We start from the raw sequence: 24,023 nt of genomic DNA on the forward strand, positions 1-24,023 counted from the left end.
ATAGTTTAGGCTTGGCTCAAGTGTTCCACTAGAAGTTATTCCCTTCTACTGACAGTAAATGAAAGCTTCTGCTTTGCAACACTGATTCACAAGTTTCCCACAGACACTATCTGAATTACAAATATGATGAATATGCTGCTTCTATCTTGCATAGTAGTGGTGTTTAAAAGCAATTGCAGTTGCACTAATTAAAATTATGTGGGACACGAATCAGTAAATGACTTCAAAAGCATAAAAGTGCAATGAGGAAACATCTCTAATGGGTTATAACATGAAGGATCTACTTGAACAGATCATTTAAAATGCCTCAGTGGAAAGTTTTGCAGCGCAGAAATATAGTGCTTTGCAAGAAAGTTCAAGGAGAAAGCCATGAATGAAGCTATGATAAGCTACAACTTTAACCCAACATTAAAATTTATTCAGAAAATGATACAAGCTAAAATCTAGGGTAACAAATCCTTCATTAAAGAGTGGCCATGCTTCAAGATAATTATGTCATGCTCATTTACTGCAAGGCCTGACAAGCTTTTGAATGAAAAATGACCCAGGTAAGAGTATTGGTTGCCTGGAGAGACAAATAGTGTTCATGAGGCAGGCAGGATGTATCTTGACTTAAGAGAATGAGCTGTTTTGATTTTGAAACTGCAAATAAATTTCTAAATAAAGGTCATACGAATGTAACACATACCAGCTAGCTTGCCAAAGAATGGTGCACTACAACAAATATCACAAATCAGTTACGTTAGGCAGCTGGCAAAATGCCCATCACAAGATTTATGCAGGCAAATAAAAAAAATCAAGATAAGCAATAAATAATAAACAATTGCAGTCATTGACTGTTGCTGCTAGTTAAAAAAAAACACCAAAAATCCCCAAAATAAATAATCTAAATTGAACATTAAGCAAAGACAAAAGATGTACAGCAAAATATGTAGTAAGGCCACATAGCCCTCACTCCTCAGACTCGTAAAATTAAAATTTATGTCCAAAATATCTGAAAGCTAATTTCTACAACCATGAAATAAGAGTATCACAATCAGTTTTGTAAAGGAAACTCCGGCAGGCACTCTATTTGGCTGTCACACCGGCTTTCTTAGCAATGACATATATTACAGCACCAATCCTTGTGCTATGGCCATTGAGCTAATTAACAAAAATTTGTATTAATACTAGCAGTGGCATCAACATTTGAATTCAGATTGTTTGTTTATTAGCTTGCTGCTCACAGCATGCGTAGGCACTGTCTAAATAAACTAAGGTGAGAGTGCCAGTGAAGAATGTTTCAAAATCACGGTCGTGCTAAGCTCAATATTTTTGTAATAACACTTGCAGGCAATCTACACCAGGTGCACTTCAGCATGATTACAGCAAACCATTTAAGCATGTAAAACTGCAGAATGGCTAATATTAAATGCGAAATCTTACGACAGAAAGATTCCCAAAAATGTTTACTCAAAGGCTAATGACTAGAAAAAAGTACAAGCTCATCTACAAACCAAACCTCAATCGTCGATAAGGAAGGCACAACGAACAATACCATCACTTCTATGCCATACACAATAAAAGGCAATTAAAACAAAAATTGTGAGTATGTGGTAAAATAATTGCTAAAATATTATAGCAACAAAAATGTTAGTCAACAAACTCTATCACAGCTCTTCTCATGATGTCTTATGTGCAAATGAGTCAACTTTATTCTTCAAACTTTTCCACGATGACAGAAGGCTCTATTTATCAAGCAAGCCTGGTTAATAAGCAGCTTCAATAAGCATGCCTGTAGTTAAAGACTGCTCGAAAGATCAGTTTGTGAGAATTAAACATACTGACAACACTGAACTGCAATAAATATTTGCCATTTCTATACCAACACTGTTACAGTTTCATGTTTACACTTTCAACAATTCCCTCTTTTCTTCAAAACAAGACACATGATCATCAAAGTACAGAAGGCATTTTGTTTGAATTAACATCTAGCATGTTTTTATGTCAGCTTTTACCAACCAAAGTCTACTAAGGAATGAGGCCTGCACATAAACATTAAAAGCTCAACCTGATGCCTTCAGTCTCATAAAACACCCACCATGCACTTTTGATAAGACGGAATTTTATCCACTGGCTGCCCAGAGTGAGGAAGCCTGTGGTGTCCGTGGTGCCAGTAATGTTGTCGATTACTGTGGTTTTTTGTGTGTTTGCATATAGCTGCTTTATATTTACATATCCTATTCATTTGTAATGGGAGGTCCCCTGTACAGTCTGTTCACTATGAGACCTCCCTCTGTATGTATGTATAATCCCTCTTTGTAACCTTATTATTATGCACAGTAAGGAACTCTCAATAACTCTCAAACATCACACCAGCCATCTCAGAGCAGTAACACACCACATTGTCGCATCATATGGGTTTATACTAGAACTAGACTAGAAAACTGTTACACGATTTCTCTTCATTGAATTCCAAGCGTAGTACACTTTCACCAGCTTATGACAGTTTAAGTGTATTAAAACACATGGCACTGCATGAACAAAGACATAACTGGATCCTTTGGTTTGGCTAAACAAATGTAACTTGCCTGCTTTATAACAAAACTTCCTACCTGACAATACGGGCTGGCTGTTCGTGCTACAAGTAAAATGAAGCCAACACAAGCCCCACCAAAGCAGGCTCAGGCAAGAAATGCTGTATCACTAAGCATGACACTCCTTGATATGGCCCATTAAGTGTTTCAACTAGCCAAACGACTCTGCACACATCACACAATCAAAATTTAAGCGGGGCACCAGGTCACGGTGTAGCTGGAACGTGCTTCTGGGCACATGGTGGAACATGCTGTTTTGATGGATTGTTCTCCAGACAAGCAGCCCTGGTTTTCACTTTGCTGCAGGCTCTCAATGGGTGCAGATAACCTCGACTTTGCATGGCCCTGGCGTGGCTCCAATAGAGTGTCAACAGTTGCTCACAGCCTCGAAAGGCCACCTCGACGAAGCTCTGATGCACATTTGCCAGGCTTGAACCAGCTTCTGACGGCACTAGTGTGGGAACGGTAGCCCGTATCCATAACCGCAGACTGCACCAAACAGGAGACATTGCCGAGGCTTATGCAAGCTGCTTCTCAATGGGAACACTGCGCAATTCCAAAAAATGCCAAATAATGCCAAAAATTGTATAATTAAGAGAGACAGGTGTACACAGAATCTTCCACTTGAATTTGCAGGCTCAACAGCACTCAAATTTCAGAGTGGACACATTTTATTGCGCACATTGCTTACACTTGAAAAAATTTAACTTACTGGGTAATATTTTGCACTCGACGTACATTTTGGTTACTGTGCTCTATGCTTGCTAGTTCTTAGTCAGGGAAATGTTACACTTATACATGCAGGCCTTTTGTGCCATGAAAGTCTTGGGAGCGGGGTTAAAGCAAGAAAATGCATGTTAAACAGACTATTGTTTGGTGACACAATAAATCTTCCTAAAAATAAAGTTCCCTGTTTGGGTGCAGAACGAGCACACTTAATTGAGAATTATTCAGGAAAATGTGTCATCTGTAGCCTTTCATAAAATAGAAAAAAAAAATGAATTCTGAATTTTTTAGCAACCATAGCCAAACAATGACCACATGTGGATGTCGCAATGCAAACCGGTCTCTCCTACCTATCAAAGGCAGATGGTGCCCCAATGCTCCTTTTATTGAAACCACATTTTAAATGTGAAGGTTTTCGTAGTGAACCTTGCAGGTTTCGTGAACGTGGGAGCTGTGACCTGACTGCTCCCTTGCCGAATAGGCCAACCAATTACGGTGGATCATGCACGCCACACACACCGCTCGGTTTCTTGCAGCACCACCATGTGGCACTTGCCTCGACACATCTGCGACGGCGGCTGCGCAAAGAAAAAGATCCAGAAAGCATGCCTTAGCGTATCCGCAGTTGCATAGTAATGAGGAAGTGAAAGCTCCTTGCAGATAGAATCAATTTGAATTGCACTACATACACATGCGCATGCTGCCTCTGAAATTATGATGTGTTTAAGGGACCCGCCGTACTCACTTGTAGTAAGCAACTCCACTTAACAAAAGGCTCAGTATAATTTGTGTGTGCCTCCAAGCGTGCGTGCGGGCATGTCTACTCGTGTTTCAGATCTTTATGCACTCGCACAAAGCTTCACTGTATACAGATTCCAGCTTGTTGGATCTGCGGCATTTTTAGTTCTCTCACTGCAGAAGTGTGAAAAAAATTTTGAAATTTCCCATGCAAGAACCACGATATGATTAATCACGCTGTAGTGGGGGGCTCTGAATTAATTTTGATTTTCTGGGATTCTTTAAGTTGTGCACAGTGCACAAGTGCTTTTGCATTCCACCCCCACCAAAATGTGGCAACCGCAACAGGTCAAACTCACAACCTTGAGCTCGGCAGCCATAGCCACTGGGTGAACCCAGCAAGAAGCAGCTGGAAATTGAACAGTGTAGCTGGGATTCATTTCATATGAAACTGGCAAATCCTGCTCTCCCCCCCAAACAAAATACCAACAAAACACTACACCGCAAAATGCTACCTCCGAGTGAAATATGCACACAAAGGAGGCACGCAGTATGGCTAGAAAAGTCGTTTACATGTTTCTTATCAACAAAATTTCACAAAACAAATCATGACTTTCTTTACACACCAAATATCAAAACACGAACTGCTGCATACTTTTCTTTGTCTTTTATCGGGTCACTGTCCTGAGTAGGATAACACTAATAAAGAAACATAAACGTCTTTCCATCTTGTAATTCTGTTTCTGCACCCTGATTCCTTTTGGACAGCTTTCAGAACTGCAAGCCTGGTTGTAAGCCAACTGATCATCAGCAAATTTCTGTTCAATGTGTTCTCGGTAAAGCAATAACATTTGCTATGGCGCACTATATATACGTGTCCTAGCCGAGCCAATGTGATCTGCACACAGCGTAAACCTTGTGCTCTTTTTATCAATAACAGTAGCTGTACACTAACTTCGTGCAACTGAAGAAAAAAGAAATGGGAGGGCAGGAAGGACACCTTAATGTGTTGGCAAAAGTTGCATTACATCAAATTTTGTGCCACATGCTAATTATGCGTACTAAACCTGTCAGCTTGACGAAACTCTGAGCTCATCGAGTTAAATAACCTCTTCCAATAGGAATTAAGATGAACTGCTCGTAAATCTGCCAAATTTACATAATTTTATACAATAGTGCTGCATACTTGCGGTAGAATGATCAAATTCAAGGTCAATCAATTCAAGATCAATTATGCAACTTCCAACGAGTCCTTGTAATTTTAATAAATGAAATCCCAAGTTATATTGAAGTAAGGCCAAGCTGTAATTCTTCATGGAAAGACCTGAAGCACTGGCTTGCAGCACCACAAATGCATTCATTACTAAGCAGTTGGAGGCATTATGCCCAATTAAAGAGTGCTTTCGCCAGCACCGACTGATTGCGACACACAAAGCCTCCAATTTAATGCAGTGGTTGCATTCAGTAAATTTGCTATGTGTGTCAACACCCTCTACGTTGAAGTGAAATGGAGACACATTACTGAAGCAGAGGGCCCAGTTTGCACACAGCTGAACAGACATGGTTTTCAGCTTGTTACCACTGCATGAAACTAGCAAAAACAAAGTGGCAATTAGAAACTCACGCTATCACAAAATGAGATGGGTTGTTCCAAAAGTCAACGTCTGCAAAAGACTATGAGTTGACAAATTTTTATTCACAAATCTCTATTTTGAATTTTTAGCAAGACAGTTTAGTCACAAAGTACACCGAGGACAATCTGATTTTATCAGATGCATGTATTCCGGCTATTTATAACTGATGGGGCAAACATTAGCGCTTAACACCTCTCATAAACACACAAGTGATCATACTTGCACTACCTGATTATATAAAACACAAACCTGCAAGTATGTTTTTCATTTTCAAACAGAAATATTCCGGATGCAAAGTAGTTGCAGTTCTGCTAACATACAGCAAATTTCACAGACACAGTACATCACATACATGGGCTACAAGAGAAATGCACATTGTTGTTCAGACATCACAACAGGCTACCACTGGCACTACACTATTACCAGTTAGAATTTGTTTCTTTACTACCAATCATGGACACCACAATGAAAATACTTTGGGCAATGCAGGCCTAAAGTATTAGGCTAACTTTAACCACCTGCTGTTATTTAGGACGCCCCCAAGGTATGGCACCCAACCTCACTTACATTCCTACCCCAATCGGGAAAATGTAAGGCCAGCACAATTTTGCAATTCTTTTTGCCAGATTTTACACCTTTACATCATCGTCCGGTCATGGTTGGCCTGTAGCCATGGCCCCCCTCCCACTTTGGCAGGTTAATGAGGCATACAGAGTTAGCCAGCACAAGAGGACGAATTGAATAAGGATGTGTAGTTCATTGTGAGTGCATGAGATGGCTGGCAAATAGGTTCCGAAGAACGAACAAGTTAGATGTCTTGTCATATTGTATTCTTTCAGGTGATGACTTAGGTAAAGCACTGTTCAGACTTCTGAAGTGCATGAAGGAAAAGAGTTGGAATAGGAGTGTTACACTATTCCGACCCAAAGTGCTGCAGCCGAGAATCAAACGCACGGTGTCATGCTCAGCAGCTGAACACCACAGCCTCTGCAGCAGTCCCACAATGAAGACCATCGACATTTTGATCCAATCAACTGCACAAGTTCGACACATGCGACATTCACCAAGAGAAACTTATTATGGATGAGAATCTGGTAGCATTCATGGCTTACTGCCTATGTACAAGAGCAACAGAACAAATCCAAGACTAACTTGCAATGCAAGACAATTTGCCAACACTTATAGAGCTGCAGTCTATACTCTCAGACTGGAGTTGGAAATATCATAGGTCCAGAAAGAAAGAAAAAAAGTGGAAATACTGGAAAGGGTTCTGCACTAGAATGGTCCCGCTTTTAAACTTTGTGAACAGCACCAGCAGACAATCCCTTCCTAGTGGACAGAAAATTAGAAGTCTGCAATGTGTAGCACTGAAGAAAAAAAAAGAAGTCAGGTAATGTGCACCAAAGCTACAGTCGAGGCACTGAGCAGATGAAACTTTCGCTATCTGCCCTTAGACCACTTCTGTAATATCAACCATCTGTTGACATACTCGCGTCAGTAGCTGTGCCTAGAAATACTGACGGAAGGTGTTTCAAGAACCATTTTGCTTTTTAATTACCGTATGAAGCCAACCATTACCTGCCAGCTTACCCTTTAACTATGCCTGAATACTTGACGTTCAATCTGCTCACCGCTCAACTTATGTGCACGCTAATAGCACCATGCAAGAAACTAACCTGACGACTATATTGCAAGACAATTAACCAGCCATCAAAATGCATCCATCTAAACAGCAGTGCAGTTCATCACTCTAGGAGTAGGTTGAGCAGAGAGCTGCCCAGAGCTGCAAAGTTCAACGTCCTCTTGCCCACGCCTTTGTAAGTGGCAACTCATGCATTGACTTAAAATGCAGCTGAGTTCTACCACTATTCTAAGCGGTACAAGATAAAATGAACCAGGTAGATCAGCAATCAGGAATGCCAAAAACACTGTCTCCCCTCAAAGTTGTGCCTCGTTAGAAGCTCTGCAAACATGTCTTTCCATTCCAAACAAAGTCAATTCTCCAACATGCAGTTACAGAAACGAGCTGTGCAAAAGAGCTTCAGAAACAGTCTAACAAAAACACAACCTCCTACCACCTTTCTTTTGCCAAAGCAATATGAACAATATTCAACAGCACGTACTACCCTTTGATGGCGGGTTGATTAGATGTATTAATTACTAGTACCATTAAGCTGCGAACAACAACAAAGTGTTCGTCTTCCTTGCTGTCATTTCAATCTTGACAACACCAGTAATTCGTAACACAATTGAATTTTGAACGAGGCATCAACAGAAAATAATTGTTTCATGTGTCGACACAGCTTTGTTAAGTGTTAAATATGAGTGCTAGGATGCTGACAGAGGAGGTGAATAAAATTTGCAGGCCTTTGTGCAGTACATCTGCAATTCTGTACTGCCATACAAAAGTACAAAGTTCTTGATAACAGGCCAAGGAATGTACAAAACATAGAAAACACCACAAAGTGAACACGATTAAACGGACAATTGAGACAGCTCAGAGCTGGTAAGGCCATATTAAGCCAGCAAAAAAAGAAGCTATCGTTTACATTCTGGCAAAGAGCTACACAGGACTTTGCCACTCAGTGAAATAAATCTAGCAGGCATTGAAGCATCCATATTTCTGGTGCTCATTAGGAATTCGCCCCTAACATTCCTTATACAGTTTTTAGACTAATTTAGACTTTCATGGTAGCAATTGCCTGTCACATGAAATGTCACCCCCGAATTTTCAGCAAAGTTAATTAAAGAAGCCACAACATCCACTTTGACAACATTACATCAACATCACTACGCATGAAATTGCAAAAAAATACTACAAGCAATAACGGAAGCTGATACGAGTTAGTTCTCTGGAAATCATTGATTGATTGATTGATTGATTGATTGTTTATAAGGGGAAAAGAAGGAAGTAGGAAATAAAGGGCCGTGGGCATATTAACTGCTTGCCCATTAGTGGGCACTTGAACTGTCCCATGGCCATGAGAAAGACGTAGAAAAAAGTGAAAAAGGGGAGAAACACAATACATAAGTAAAGAAGGATGAAAATCAAATGCAGAAGGGGCAAGCTTGTTAAGATAAAACAACTAAGCCAAACCAAAAGAAAGCAGCATGCAAGAACAGAATGCAAGAACAGAATGCAAGAACAGAATGCAAGAACAGAATGCAAGTCCTTATGCAACCAGCCCTAGCCTCAAATAGCAAGACACTGCTCTTTGTGTTATCATACAGATATTCCCTTCTAATTTTTTTTCTTCCCTTTTTTGTAAGTTTCCATGGTTATTTTTGTTTCCACTCCTTGAATCCAATTTGCTCTCTCTCTCTTTGTCTCACTTTCTCTCTGATGACTCCTGGTTGGATGTTTACACTTTCAATTACCCTCTACTTGGTTGCCACCTCTTCCTCCATTGTGTCCATGCTTTTACAGTAGAGAGACAAGTGTGCTTTAGCCACCCCTTTATTTTCATCCACATTCCTGAGTCTTCAAAACAAATTTTACGCTGAGCTTCTCCGACTTCAAAAGAGGCCCAAAGCTCTAGTTTCAAAAGGGTGCAGAAAGGTGCCCACGCCCCCTACGACACGCAATATGCTGCAATTCCAGAGGAAAAAAAGATTGCTAATTCTCTGCACATGCTTCAAAGTTATTCTTTTTTTCTGCAGACAGATAGTATATCGCCTTTCTTAAGTTCTGTTCTCTTCTTTTTCATGTATACCTTGCTATGTATTAACCATATCACAAGGTAGGACCTTTGTTTGAACAGTGCTTGTAGTTTACTTTATGAAGGCTCAACTTATCAGGGTAACATAGTTTTTGTGTTATCAAATATGGTGTCACTGGAGGAAGAACGTCGAGAAAGTTAGTGGGTTAAAAGTAATTAGCCAGCAATGGCTGAAAACATGCTTCACTTTCAGGCTAGCCCAGTGGCCCATCCATGTATAGTCCACACCAAGTGTGGTACACATGCCACTTTACCTACATACACAGACATTTCAAACCTGCATATATCTTTTTTGTACTTGGAACCAACTTGTTGTGAGTACTACACAATAACCATACAGAAATTGCCGTTAACCAAGGTTCAGGTTTCTCAGTTACCTGTAGTGGTTTAGAGTGTCATTTCTTCATTCTTGTATAATTTACCCCACATCTGCAGGTTTGACTAAACTGAATAAGGGCCAGCAAACTACCAAACTTGCCCATTTATAATATCCTTGCATTTTGACCGTGCTTTTGTGGCTACGCATGACCATACAAAATTTATTTCTTAGGAGCCAACATGTTGTTACAGCCTAACCTCTGCCATCTGGCAACAACAGCCCCTGAACATAGAGACAGCAGTGGCTGTATTCCAATACTTGCCATAGACTGCAAAGTAGATGGCCATTTGGGAAGTGGCCATCTTATACCTCGTTACAACTGACGAAGCCGTCAAAGAAGACAGCTTCACACGAATTGCCAACTAGCTTGGTTGCACACATAGCTTTGCAAAGACAGCCTCAAAGTAAAAAATGATGCAGGCTACCTTGCTGTCCAAACAAAATGGTGGCTGAGCAGAAAGCTTGAAAACAAGACGGCGAGTTTGTCTGCTCACAGGAAAACATAGTCCCGTTTCCTAACATGCCTAATGTAAGTTACATGGTTTTCTATAGGTTCAGACATGCAAAGTGTTAAAATACCGCTACAATATGTGCTTTCATTTGCTTTTTCTTGTCGACATAAGATGGCATTATGTCACAGAAACGTCATCTAGATACATTCCATTACTTGGGCTAGAAGCCGTAAGCTTAGCTCTATGTAGACCATCTCCAATCCTGGCCAGAAATGAAACGCAGTCTGTCTCCTGAATGACCATTGAGAAACCAATCCCTTCCACACTATAGACGAGCCAATCAGGAGTGTTGCGCCATTGTGCGGCCAAACATCTTGTTACAATCATCAAACGACCTTCTACATAGTCGGCACTGGAATGGCTTTTTCTCATTGTGCAACACTCGGTGGCACCTAAGCAGATTTTGCTTTCTGAGATACGGCCAATACCATATGTCGCACAGGAACAGTTGCGGCTTCGTGTGGGTCTGCAAGTGCCTGGAAAGTGCCTGTTATCACACAAAGCTGGTTACAGTAACTACAGTGGAGGGTAGCCCCTTCAGAGGCTACTGAGGCAAGGACATCGTCTGTGTCAGAAATGCTATTGCAACCCACCACCTGCCTTGAAGGTCCCAGGCTCTTTCTCGGAATCTACGCATGGCTGATCTGTCAAGACATTGTCAGAGAGCAGTGTCCAGCTTTGACTAAAGTCTGTCACTGTCACCCTCTAAATATGTTAGCGGCTTCCCTTGAGAATGGTGTTCGTACTTTGCTACGGCAGGGACAACAGTGCACATATTTTCGTCCAACACACTTTTGTGTGCTGAACCATAAGAATCCCTTTGGCCGGAGTCATCCGACTTGCCTATTATCAGGGCTGCCAATGCCACCTACTGCATTAGGTTCCTGTTTCAAGGACACGTGGCCACCGCATTGTTTCTATGTCCCACAAATCCTGCTCTCAGCCGCTGAAACTACGGCCAACATGTTTTCACTAGGTTCATGATTTCAAATAAGACTGCAAGTGTTTGCCTCGGCTAGCATGTCTGGCTGCTCCTTGATAGTAATTACCTCTGTAGGCACAAGATCAAGAGTTTGCTCTGCAGCAGCCACGCTGATAACTCTGGAGATCCGGATGTCAGCAGAGATTCTGTTAGCTTGTTGGTCAAGAATACTTAAACACTGCTGCGCCGATTCCTACCCAATTGCTGACAGATGTTGAACTGTTGCTCCAGTGCAACTTCGGTATGTGGCTCCAGGACTGCAAAAAAACACAGCGAGTCAGCGCACCTCTGCGACAGCTCATCAACTTAAAATTTTTATAAAGAATGGGCAACACATGATCCAAGCTATGCTTCAAAGCTTACAAAACACAGATTCATTTGAAATCTTAAAACAGCAAGATCTTCAGGGTGGAAACAATTTGTTATTGAAAACTGTTGAAATTAGGTACAGTGTGCATCAAAAGGCCTCAAATCATTTTTGCAATTTTGCACTGTGGTGTTCACTATTAAATGCAATCTATCGTAACCGAATTGATTAAATACAATCTATGACAACTAAATTACAATGCACATCTCCCCCACAAGGAATAAATATAATATGGCAAAATAATATGCAAGTAACTTAAAAGGGGGCTGCCAATTAAGGTAGCCCTGGAAGATTACTCATTGAGCGCACAATACAGACTAGACCAGCAATTAGAAAATCAACTTCCAAAAACCACATGACGTCAATAGACAATTTACCATGGGAAAGGCCTAGAGGAAATTAACTGCTCTTTTCATTAAAATTTAGAAATAACCAGGAAAATAAAAGTGGATGCAAAGACAACTTGCCACTGCGGGACGCCGAACTCGCATCGTCCACGTTACGGGTACAATGCTGTATCAATTGAGCTACAACACAGCCATCTTCCCTTCTGTTTTCTCGGGCATTTTTGTTGTACGCTTTGGCCATGCACAAGGCTGCAGGCCAGGCCCCAAGACAATTATGGGAACAAGAAGAAGCCTTTAAAAAAAAAGACTGTAAGCAGCGACAGCGTCGCTGCTTTTACCAACAGTGCAGACCAATGAGCAGCTGAAGAGAGAGCGCTCTCTTTGGTGCTTCATACGACACTATCAGAATTCTTGGTTCAGCTTTGCTTTGTAGTGGTGTCAGACACTTAGTGATGTGCAGAGCGAAAGTGCAACAACATGTACGTGCTACCTAGCGCTGGAAGCAGGTGACTGTCCAAAATAAACTGTTAATTTTTCCCTAAGCTTTCCTTGGCTTTTTGTGGTTGCTACTTCATGCAGGGCAGGCTTCATGCGATGCCACATTGAACAAGCTAAGAAAATACTTTAGCATTTGCCAAGGATGCTGCCAGTAGAAAAAGAAACTAAAGCAATACTCAACTCATTTGGTGAGCTTGAACGAATGCTAACATGGAATGCCAACATTAAGCTGGGAGGTTCATAATAACTAAGTCGATAAGTGAATTTGCATGAGACATTTGAGGTAAGCTGCAGAGTCGCCTAAAGCGAAATGAAAACTTCAAAATAATACACTTCGGGTCTTACGCACATGAAATAAATGCTTGCGGATCAACCAGGAAGTCATGAAAAATATAGGCGTGGAAAGGTGCAGGTTTTTCTAGCAAGATATAATACATGACCCCTGAGTTGATAAAACCAACTATGTCACAAGCATTGCCAATTAAATGCACTGAACAAGAGCAAATACTCCTTTATAATGACATGCGCACAAGTGATAATGCCAGTGAGGCTGCACTTGTATAGCTGGCACTGAGGATCACAAAAACAAATACAAAGAAACTAAATACATGTCGAAATCTCAGCTGCAAGCATTTTTTGTGAAAGTGTTGTAATAAATGTTTGTTGCATCAATTAATTTTGTATATGTGTGCATACTTAGTATATATACAAGGTGTTTCAGCGAAAACTCTCAAAATTTTTTAAAAGTTGCCTGTGGCAGATAGCTCAATTCTAGTTTAACGAGCAGGTCTACTCGAAGCGGCGGACACTACTTGCACAATAAATTGAAATGCAAAATCGTCTAATTAACAACAATGTACTAATTAACAGTTTAGCTAATTATCTTCTGACCCATGTTGCAATTTACGAATTCTAGCAGTGGACTTCACAAGGCGGATCCACTTGGAACAAATTATAAGGACGACACCAGTTTCGAGATGTAAATTCCCGAATTTTGCGGAGAAATACGTTGGTGTTCCAGTTACTTGTGTGCTTCAGTGCATGAAACGACGTTTTGATAACAAATTAACTGCAACGCCAATGCATTTCTCCAGAAAGATCTTGAAACTGGTGTCATCTTGAAAATTCATTCCAAGTGGATCCGCCTTGCGAACTCCACGGCTAGAATTTGTAAATTGCAATATGGGCCGTATTGTAATTATTTTTTTTTATTCAGATACCCTAAAGGCCCTTACGGGCATTGCATAGGGGGGGAGGGACTTAATTAGTGAATTTTTATTAATCAGTCCATTTTGCATCTCAATTTCTTGGGCAAGTATTGTCCACTGCTTCAAGTAGACCAGCTCATAACTAGAATTGTGATATCTGCCACAGGCAACTTTTAAAGATTTTTGAAAGTGTTCGCTGCAACACCCTGTATATGTATGTGTATTTGTACAAGCTGTCAAGCTGTCTACACAGCTGTTAGCCCAGGTAGCCATCCAGTACCATCTGGCGAATAAACTGAATTGAATGCATGCACAACATAATAATAATATTTGGGGTTTTACGTGCCAAAACCACTTTCTGATTATGAGACACGCCGTAGTGGAGGACTCCGGAAATTTTGACCACCTGGGGTTCTTTAACGTGCACCTAAATCTAAGCACACAGGTGCATGCACAACAGAGCATAGTGAGATACAGGGATAAAAAAATTCATGACACAACTGGCACAACTCGTAAACAGAATTATAATGCACCAAACTGTAAAATACAGGGTAGAGGCTTAGGCAAGAGGACCACACATGACAGTGTTACAGCACAAAACTAACAGAGAGAAAAATAGACATTATGACACAAGCACTTGTCCAAGTCATGAAGGTCTGTTTCTGTGCCTGCTAGCTTTGCACTACTAGCCATTCTGCATAGGTATGCCAAAGAACGTGCATGGCATTTCTCAGAACACTCACAGATACAGTGGCAGACAAGGAATGTGTCCTTTAAGGGCGAGCTGCAACAAAATCTTAGGTCACCATAGAAAGCCTAATTTCACATACTGTAGATTCTGAGCAGCTTCTGTGCAAGATCTTTTACATATGAAATATCAGTGAATGTGTCAAAAGAAGCTAGCAAAAATGGATACTTTCTATGCCAAAACTCAGTAAGCTGCCATTACCAAAAATAATGCAGAACCTAGGATGTTGAGAATAAGCACAGCTACTGGGAATGAGCTTCGACATCGAGCACTGTCCAAGACACACAGAATATCTTGGAGGTCATGTTTTGGGACTTGCGTTGTTCTAAATAACCACAAGCTGGTTACATCGTCTGCCAAGGTCCCTTATTTAAAAGCTGTTAATAATTTTTTTTTTACTATTATCAGACCAGCAGCTTTGCAAAGATTTATTCTATAATATACACTACTCATTTATAACCAGTTTAGCAAAAGTAGAGTTCCATTGCCATTGGCCTTTGAAGGGACCGAACACAGTTTTTTTTTAGAGTGGTAAACTTGCAAAGTTGAAATCTGCATAAGCAGCTGGGCAACGTTTATGTTGCTCAAAAGGCTGTCTGCCCTTCAACTTTACAAAACCACCGCCACATTTAAAGAAAATAAATTTTTGTTACTCTCATGCAAAAGTAAACATGGTGGTTAGTTGAGATATTTCTCTAAATCTCGTGACTAATCAGTTCCTTTGGCAAAAGCAAAAGTGGAAAAATCTCATCACTGATCGGTGATGGTGCATAATGACGAACCCCAGCACTCTTTTTAACATCTAATACTAAAAAAGGTTGCCTATACAAGTGTTCTTACATTTCACCACCGTTGCAATGCAGTTGCCATAGCGGTGAACTGAAAACGCGATGGCACCAACCCCCCTCCCCTCTCTCCTCTGAACCACCATGGCAGGTAACGAGTCACAATCAACAGAGTAGGATGCGCCATTCAGTAAACCTAAGCTGGTAGCACAGTTCCTAGATGCATGTCTTGGGAAAACAAACTATACTACTGCTCCCCGTGCATTAGCCCTGATCCAAGCTTCATGAACCAGATGTTGTTCTTTCCCAATGTGATGCAGCCTATTGACCAACAGCTTGGCTCTTCTCTCTGAACCTGGAAAGAATTGTCACGTGAGTCTCTGCAATGGAAGAACACAATGCAATGCTGCAGCAAAAATGCAAATACGGTAGAATCTAGTTAATAAGAAGTCAAGGGTTTGACAACATCTCATCTAGTCAGGATTAATCATGCCCAAAGGAAAATGGACACTGATCACCCCAAACGCAAATAACCATCAATCCAAACGACTTATTCCAGGCTGCAACCGCAATGACGGCGGCCTTCCTTCCCCTTACGCCCGCTGATGGTGCCATCCACTCGTGCGCACATAACCATCCTCAGACTTTCCTTTGCTTTCATTGTGAACAAGGCTCCCATATGAACGATGGAATGTCTTATATTTGTAGTTGTCATCCATTTTTCTTTTGACTATACCTCGTTTATATTTCTTATTACGTTTTTCCAGGTCTTACGTGCTGAAGTGCCATACAACTTTGTTTCCATAGGGTCATGTGTATTAGATCCATGATTACTAAGTTGCTCTTCCCGGTTGTTGCATCCAAAAGTTGGAAAGTGCGCCACTGATGCAGCATTGTCTGTCAGTGGCGCCTACATTGACTGCCCTGTGTCATCTCTAAAGATGGTCACTTTGCAGAACCTGCCACATTGCACAGATGGACGACCGCAGATGGACTTTCATTGTGTTCAGATCGTTTCCGGTCACTAATCTCAACACGACTCATGAAGTTGAAAGCCAAGAGGAGATGAATAAAGGTTGAAGGGGTTACCCCACACCACATCCACAGGAGCCATCTCGTGGCCTTCGATACTTTGCACAGTTACAATAGAACAATGGCTACAATAACACAACTAGGTGAGATGTTGGTTAATGATTTGTAAGCAAATGACACCAAAAAACGAAACGAAATGAAAAGACACTGAGTATAAACTGAAATATTTATCTCATCAACAGTTGCTAATGAACCTTAGAAGATGAAAAAACGTGAAGGAGAACAGAAAACAAACTATACAAAGCAAAAGAATAGCACATGAAGTTAGAAGTACCACGAGTGCCTTAATTGCAAAGGTAAGCGATTTAGCTATCAATGAGCCCAACAGATGGTACAGTAACACGGGACACCACAATGTGACGAATAGCAAGAGCCTCGATGATTTAACACATTTGTTGCTTATGTGGTTACTTGTGTACTTACTTTGATACACAAGGCTCTGCAGAAACTGATAAAGGGCAGTAAGTGCTCAAAAAGAAGCAGCTGTTAAAGAAGATTCGACCCACTTACCCATTGGAAATCACCAGCCTCTTAATGTAATTCATGAATACAACAGCTCTCTAAAAGTGTTTGATGCGCAATCTAATTGCCAGGTAGTGATACTGAGCTTTCCTGAATGGGTTTTCAATAGTCTATGTGCTTCCTATTCAACTTCAAATAAAGTTGTGGGTAAGTGTGGCATTTTGTATCCTATCATAAACATTACTGGATGTTTGCTCTGATCGTGCATTCTTTTTCCATGGTCCCCCCTAAATATTATATGAATAAGGTTCTACTGCACAGTGTCTACCACTGTTAGACATTGTAAGTGTTTTACACAATAACTAGAGAGCATATATGAGACTGATAAAACTGATTCAAATATTTACAGTATGCCATCTGTACATTCGAAAAGTGTGTCTACTTGTAAGAGGAACCTCAGACAGTTTTAACCTTCGGGGAAATTTCAAAGTGTAGCTTGATATTTTTTTAAACCCTTTGAAAGCATTTTGCAAAAAACAGCTAACAAGAACACACAGCAGTTTATGTACAGTTGTAAGCGAAAGTTTGCAGACCAGTGGCACCTCCAATTCTTTTTTTTTTTTTTTCACAGCCTGGGCATGCAGTTGAAATCAAGTGGTATAGCCGATGTTCATGTGTTTGATCAAAGCCATGTGTTGAAGCAACTGCGCAATGAGCACTTGTGCTAGAAGAAATTTGTTGATGTCACATGGTGCCTGAACTGTTGCTAGAAACTGTACAGTGTTTTTAGTCACATGGCACCAGCCCTGCTAGCTTTATGTACTGCACAAAAATAAGTACACTTGGCACTCTTTATTAATGACCTTGGCACTTGGCACTCTTTATTATGTGACAGTATGGGCTTTTCAAACGAAGATGGTGGTTGGGTAGAATTTTTTTTCCATTATCTGCTATTCAAACTTCAAGACAGCTACTTCATGGTGCACAATGCTAGAGGCAAAACCATATTCAGCTTTCTAAAACGCTGACAAACAAGCAATTATTTCTGGAGATCAGCACTGTGTTTTGGTGTTTGACTGCTGCATTTTGGACACCACATATAACATAACTGTAAACATGGCTATGAAAACCTACTGCACCAACAATTGCACACCTATGTAACAGCTGACCAAAACAATGACATTAAGGCATACTGCAAGCATTTAAAGACACTTTTGGCTATACTTGTGCAATAAATTGTTTAAATATGTACAAACCATATCGCAAACAAGTGCTAGACTCGAAAGATATTACACAAGTGTTGACACTGTGTTCGTGTCAAGATGTCCCTTTCTTCACATTTGTCTGTAAGCTGTGCTGAACTTTCAAGGGCAGTTGCTGGAAGTGCCAGTATGTTGCCTTGTTGCTTATTCAATCGGAAGGCTAGCAAGCAGATAGCAGCGAAAGGCTAAATTAATCAAGAACTCAAACTGTAGAAAGACTGAATATGGCAAATTGGTTGCACAGAAATTCACAGAGTAGGGAACAGCATTGGTACTGAGTCAGATCCCAACACCAGGATTAATATTTCTACAGCTACGAAGCTTTCTAAAAAACCTGCGTGGGTTTTCTTCCCATGTTATGCTCAGGTTGATTAGAATATCTCCCTTCCATAAAACTTCCAGTTTTTCAGGCTCCCATGGAGCTTACTTGCCATACTCATGTCACTTCCCGACTACAACTCATAAGAGCGACGCAGCAAGATCAGGTTGTAGACTTGCTTTCTGAGAGAGACGTAATGTTGCACTATGAAGTATATGCGGAGAGGCAGTGGCTGGCATTGCTCTCTGTACAGAGGTAAAGACACAACGTGCGTGCCACTCCATGCCGACAGTGCATAAGGTAAAGCATGTGCGTGCGTGCATGCAAGTAACCAAACAGATATGCAGCAGTGCCGCTGTGGTCTTGAAGGCACAGTGTGGAGTTCAATGCACTTATTTATACCGGCAACGCAAACAATGGTCACCTAGTCCATTATTTCTTTTTTGTCTGCATGCCAATGGGACTGACTACACGCACTGCTTAGAAATGTATGTCCTGCTTTGTTGTCATCACATGACTTTGGCAATGGTTTTAAGAAATGTAAAAAAAAAAAAAAAAAAAAGTTGCCAAGCCATTACTTAGAATGTGCATGCACAGGAAGAGCTTCTATGTCTCTTTTCAAGCCAAAGGTAACAATAGAGAATCCCTATATTCACAAGGGGTGTAGGTATCCTAAGCACCTAATTACCTTAACAGCACCATAGGGATGATATTTTCCATTCTTTCAGTATATACTGTTGGGCTGCCTCAAACACAGTTTTTTCCTCAAACACAATATACTCACGCATATTTATTCATTGCCATGTCACAGTGCTTACACATGTGCCTACACTGGTCCACAAAAGATTTCGAGGCATGGACATTGCGAAAGAGCTTGAAATTGACTGGCGTGCTGTTTAGGCCCCAAACTCTAATGCAAAATGCGTTTTTCTATTTCAGGAATCATGCTTTTCTAGTTTTCTTTTTTAAAGTAGGTTTCGTCATACAGTCATCGTCATACAGTATTAAATAAATACTTTTGCACAGTTCGTGCATCTTGTATAGCTGGATGTACATATTGACATGGTCAACCTGACCCCTAGGATGCTAAACACAAAGATTGAAGCAATCTGACATGTAATACAGAGAAACCCCAAAATGATGTACACATATATAGCAAAGCAGATATCTATAATCTTGTAGATATCAGCATACGTAATGAATATATATACGATGATAAAACAGTGCCAAAGCATTTAGAAAAACAAGATGGTGCAGGGATACATATGCTTATACATATGCCTATACAAATGCTGAATATATGCTTATAATGAATGTTTGTCACATATGGCAAAGATATTTCAGTGTTAGATGCAATTTCATCATAGCAATGTTCAACAGATTGCATCAACTCCTGCCAGACATGACCCCATGCATGACCTCAATCACACACACAGTTTTAGTACTCACTTGACTAAACCTGCATCGAAATTCTCCCCTGTGATAGAGACTTTACTGAGCAGAACGGCAAGTTCAAACTCACACTTGCCTGAAAACAATATGTAGCAGTCCTTAACTTGCATTGACTTGAGCACGCTTGAAAGCTTTGTTGCGACAAGGGTATTAAAGCACTTCTGATCACCAATGGCGACATCAGACAAGCATCTTGCTTTCTGCACTTTTGATTGCACTCTTGTGATTTGCCGGCGCCGAACTTTCATCAGAGGTCGTCGGTGCAACAAGGCAGGAGCTCCAATTGAACAAGTCTACTAAGTGAAAAAGTGATGGAGGCAAAGTGAACATTAAGAAAGCCATAGTAAAATAGCGCTAGAGAGCAGAAGAGACCATATGAGGAAGAACGACAAGTGCACAAGGCACCCTGTTTAAGTGTCATCCTTTTTCGTTGGGTCCCTTGTGTTCTCTGGCACTGTTTTACTATGGATATGAACGAACTAGCCCGCAAATACGTCTTGACCATTAAGAAAGCAAGATGCCTACTCAATACTGCCCCAAGTCTACTACAACAGCAGAACGGCAACACGCAGAAAAGCAGCTTAAGGCCTCTCTTGCATGAAGTCATACAATCTGAGGGCCAGCCAAACACAGGGAGCCAAACACAAGGAACACAAGGATAGTAGCTTTACTGCAGATTGCGCAACCACATACACATCAACCAGCATTTCCAGAGAAAACTGAGCAGTCCGATTAAACCACCATGCCTGATGCATTGGATAGAGAAAACCCTTTGCACCTAAAAGATCGTATGATGGCTTAGTCTGCATACAGAGGCCTGTCAAAGAGGGCGTTTCACGTTCCCATGCTATATGGTAGTAATGTATTACAGAACTGAGAAGGTTGGAAGCCTTGATTGGGAAGGGAACACGACCACCTGCCTTCAGAATGGCGAGCGTGTATTATTGAACCCTGCCAGCCCTGATGGGTAGCCCTTGAGTTGTGCATTAAAATGGCATTGCCTTCTGTACACTGTGTCATGCAGTGAGGCCAATTCTTTGCTACAGCTTGCGAATTGTTGAAGCATATGCTACAAATTTTCCGGTGGCTTTGTTTTATAAACACGCCTGCAGCATGTACAAAAATACATATCTGGGGACTGAGTATAAGCTAGCTGAACACAGTGAGCCTGAAGAGTGGGTGACACTAGCTCTAACTGCACACAAACGCACCTCGATCAGTGTTCACAGAGGATCGACTGAAACCAGACATTTGGATTTTCACTCACAGCAGGCAAAAGAATTTTCAGTTTTCTAGGAAGGCAAAACAATTGACAGTGATACGAAGCTTTAGCATATGCTCGAGCTCCTTAAACGGTCTTCTAACAATGTTCGTGTGATGCAGCACTTAAGGCAACACCTGCTGCACAGCAAGAGATGTGCCCTGGCAGCTACCTCGCGTCTCAAAGCTGCAGTGGTAAAGAGCACTGCCAGCAGTGTACAACAAGAAACCATCGGCCTTTATCACCACTCAATGAAAGGTTTAGCTTTGGCAGGTATTGTAAGGCAGTGGTTTACGTGTGATGTTTACTGTCTGCTACACTTAGACTATGTTGTCGCGCTCACACTGTTGCTTAACAGGAACGCTAGGGTGCGTGCTGCTACGATCGGCCTGCGGGGGTAGTGACCTTCGAACCTCTCCCAGCCCACTGTGACGAATCACTTCGTAAAGCCAACAATGCAACTGCTTCGGACAGCCCCATAGCGCCAGCAAGGCTAGCCACGTTTAGCAGACCGAGTATTGTTAGTTGGTTTGCTGTTCCCTTCATGGTCTAAGTGGAGCAAGAGAACTCCCGGAAAAGGGTGTTTTCCGGCGCTTCCTCACAGCCCCCAGTAATCGTCACAGTTGTTCGACATACACGGTGGCTAACAGCGGAGTCAATTCTGGAATTAAGACACGCCAGCTTAAGTCAAGTGTGACAACCCCTGGGTCCTTCTCCGCTCGGTGTGTTCAGTGAAACAAAAGTGCAAAAGTGAGAATGTGAACCCTCGCCTTCATGGGCTAGGGTTCAGTCTTTCGACGACTTTGAAAGCTCTGATTGGATGAAGGTTGGACGGCAAGGAGGACAGACGGGTTTTCAAGCAGCTGTTTTCGGCTCACCGGTGTGCTTCGTTTTTCAGTCATGCTAGATTAATGAAATGTAACCTTCTCCAGGTCTTCATGTAAATTTTGCAAATAAATTCCATAATCCTAGTTCTTAATGAGAAAGAGTTCCTCCCTTCAACCACATCCTTAGCATGGATGAGTCGGACGACAGCATGGGCCAAATACCACTTATTACATGCCCAACCCCAACTCTCTTACAGTGCACAGAATGCTGATGCCAGCAGCAGATGACAAAGCACTGTGCAGCCAAGTCAACTGAACGGGGCACCTCAACTTGGCTTTGTCATTTTTGCTGCAATGCACTGCACATCACATCTCTGGAAAACTTCTGACCCTCCGCGGGCGCGCGCTGCGTCTGTGACGTCCATACCAGGACATCACGGCAACAGTGGGTGCTTGTATAATGGCTACCGTAGTAAAAAAGGCCAGCACATGAAAGACTGTGCTGGCTAAGCCTGGATACTAAGGCCGGTCAAAGGGGGAGTGTTGAGTTCCATAGCTGTGTTTTGTGAAATTGAGGAGGTACGGAATTAATCTTTGGTTGGGAAGATAACGTATGCAGAATGGCAAATGTACAAGGTCCTGAATATTTGGCTGTGCGAGTTCAAAAAAACTTTTTGCGCTCCCTGCTGCACTGTTCTTGCTCAAATTTTTCAGAACGATCCCATTTTGGCATCGATTTCGTTTAGTATAACACTTGGCACAATTGATTGCCTGGTTTCTAAGAAAAAAGTGCAAATTTGCCTATGCTTATGGGAATGCGAGCTGCTGCCACGACGGCGCAAGTATAAACTTGTGTCGCCACCTGTCATCTGCAGAAAGCAGCGTTTCACGGAGGGCAGTCACCTGTTCCAGGCGAAACTCCACGATTCAAGGCACAGTTTCCTTATTGTATGAAACTCTATGGTTACAGGCAGGAGCTCACACCCCTATATGCATAGAGTTAATATATGACTCTATGGGCGACACGCAGCAGCCCTCCCTTAAACGCTGCTAGTAAGTAAGTAAGTAAGTAAGTAAGTAAGTAAGTAAGTAAGTGGTCCTGATCCCTTTTGACTCAGGGCAGGCATTTGTCAACCTTGTCAACTTGTCAGCCACAGGAGATGTTGAAAGTATGAAAAGGAAAGAAAGTAAGGCGTAGAAAGTAAGGAGAGAAAGACCATAAAGCACAGTTTTGTCGCAGTCAGTCTGTGAGTCCGTCTGGTTGGTCTGGTTCGTTGTATTCTACGCTCCAGGCACCTCGGATTTCACCAAAGCCACGACGATCCAATCCGGCAGCCATGCCGGTTCAAGTCAGCGCGTCCCAGCCGTGTTGCTGCCTGGTTGGCCGTCTGTCGTAGCAGCTCGTGTAACTGAGGTGGTCGGCGTCAGCGGCCACTCGCTGTGACTAGGCGGCTCTAGCCAGGCGATGTCTGTCTGGGGTTTTCCTTCACCTATTCGGCTCGCCTGCCCAGTCGTTCCCACTGTTCTAGCCGGATCTTCGTAGTCTCGGTGCAGGCAGTTGGGTCCTCCTCGGTGAGACCAGTCAACGCCAGGCTCTCAGCAAGGGGCACGATCGGGGATCTGCGGGAAGTCTCGGACATGGTTGTAGCATGTGGAGAAGGGCTTCTTCTGGTGCACCGCACAAGCAGCACGTCGTATCCATGCCAAATAGTTTGTGGCGGCGTTGGTTTGTGAGGAGAGCGCCAGCACCCTGCTTGAAGCAGCAGGGCGCTGCCTCTATCTTCTCAGTACTGTGGTGATGGGCACGGTTCCGGCTCGTGGTGGTAATAGCGCCAGGCTTTACTTCTTTACCACTGTCGTGTGCCAAATAGTGTTTTCAGCATCACTGATTTCCTTGATGACTGCCTTGCGCCACCCTGCCTCTGTCCTAAGTGTCGTGGTGTTTTGAATTTTGGCTGTATTTCATGTCTAGGGACGTGTATTTCTAAATCCAAGCCATCTTGATTTTTTTGTATCTTAGGTGTAGGTACATTCTGCGACTTTAATTTGTGTTTGCCATGAATTTGAGTCTGCCGGCATATTGTAATTTGGACCTCATCTCCCTTGCCTCGTATTAGGACCAGCTCATT

At 42.0% G+C, this 24,023-nt stretch overlaps 1 protein-coding gene across 3 annotated transcripts in view; it reads right to left on the minus strand.

The window, feature by feature from the left end:
• Window positions 1–24,023, minus strand: part of LOC142592624 (uncharacterized) — a 33,136-nt gene that overhangs the window by 7,042 nt on the left and 2,071 nt on the right. For 2 of the 3 annotated variants that reach the window (XR_012830743.1, XM_075704165.1), the window contains exon 2: window positions 11,464–11,523. Coding sequence is in view for 1 of the 3 variants with exons in the window: in XM_075704165.1 (XP_075560280.1) it covers window positions 11,464–11,523 (60 nt within the window). In the remaining 2 variants the exon portion in view is untranslated. Of the gene's footprint in view, window positions 1–11,333; window positions 11,524–24,023 lie in introns of all 3 variants that reach the window. The other variant, XR_012830744.1, reaches the window with a different exon arrangement.

This window comes from Dermacentor variabilis, chromosome 9 (assembly GCF_050947875.1).
Source record: "Dermacentor variabilis isolate Ectoservices chromosome 9, ASM5094787v1, whole genome shotgun sequence".
Lineage (NCBI taxonomy): Eukaryota > Metazoa > Arthropoda > Arachnida > Ixodida > Ixodidae > Dermacentor > Dermacentor variabilis.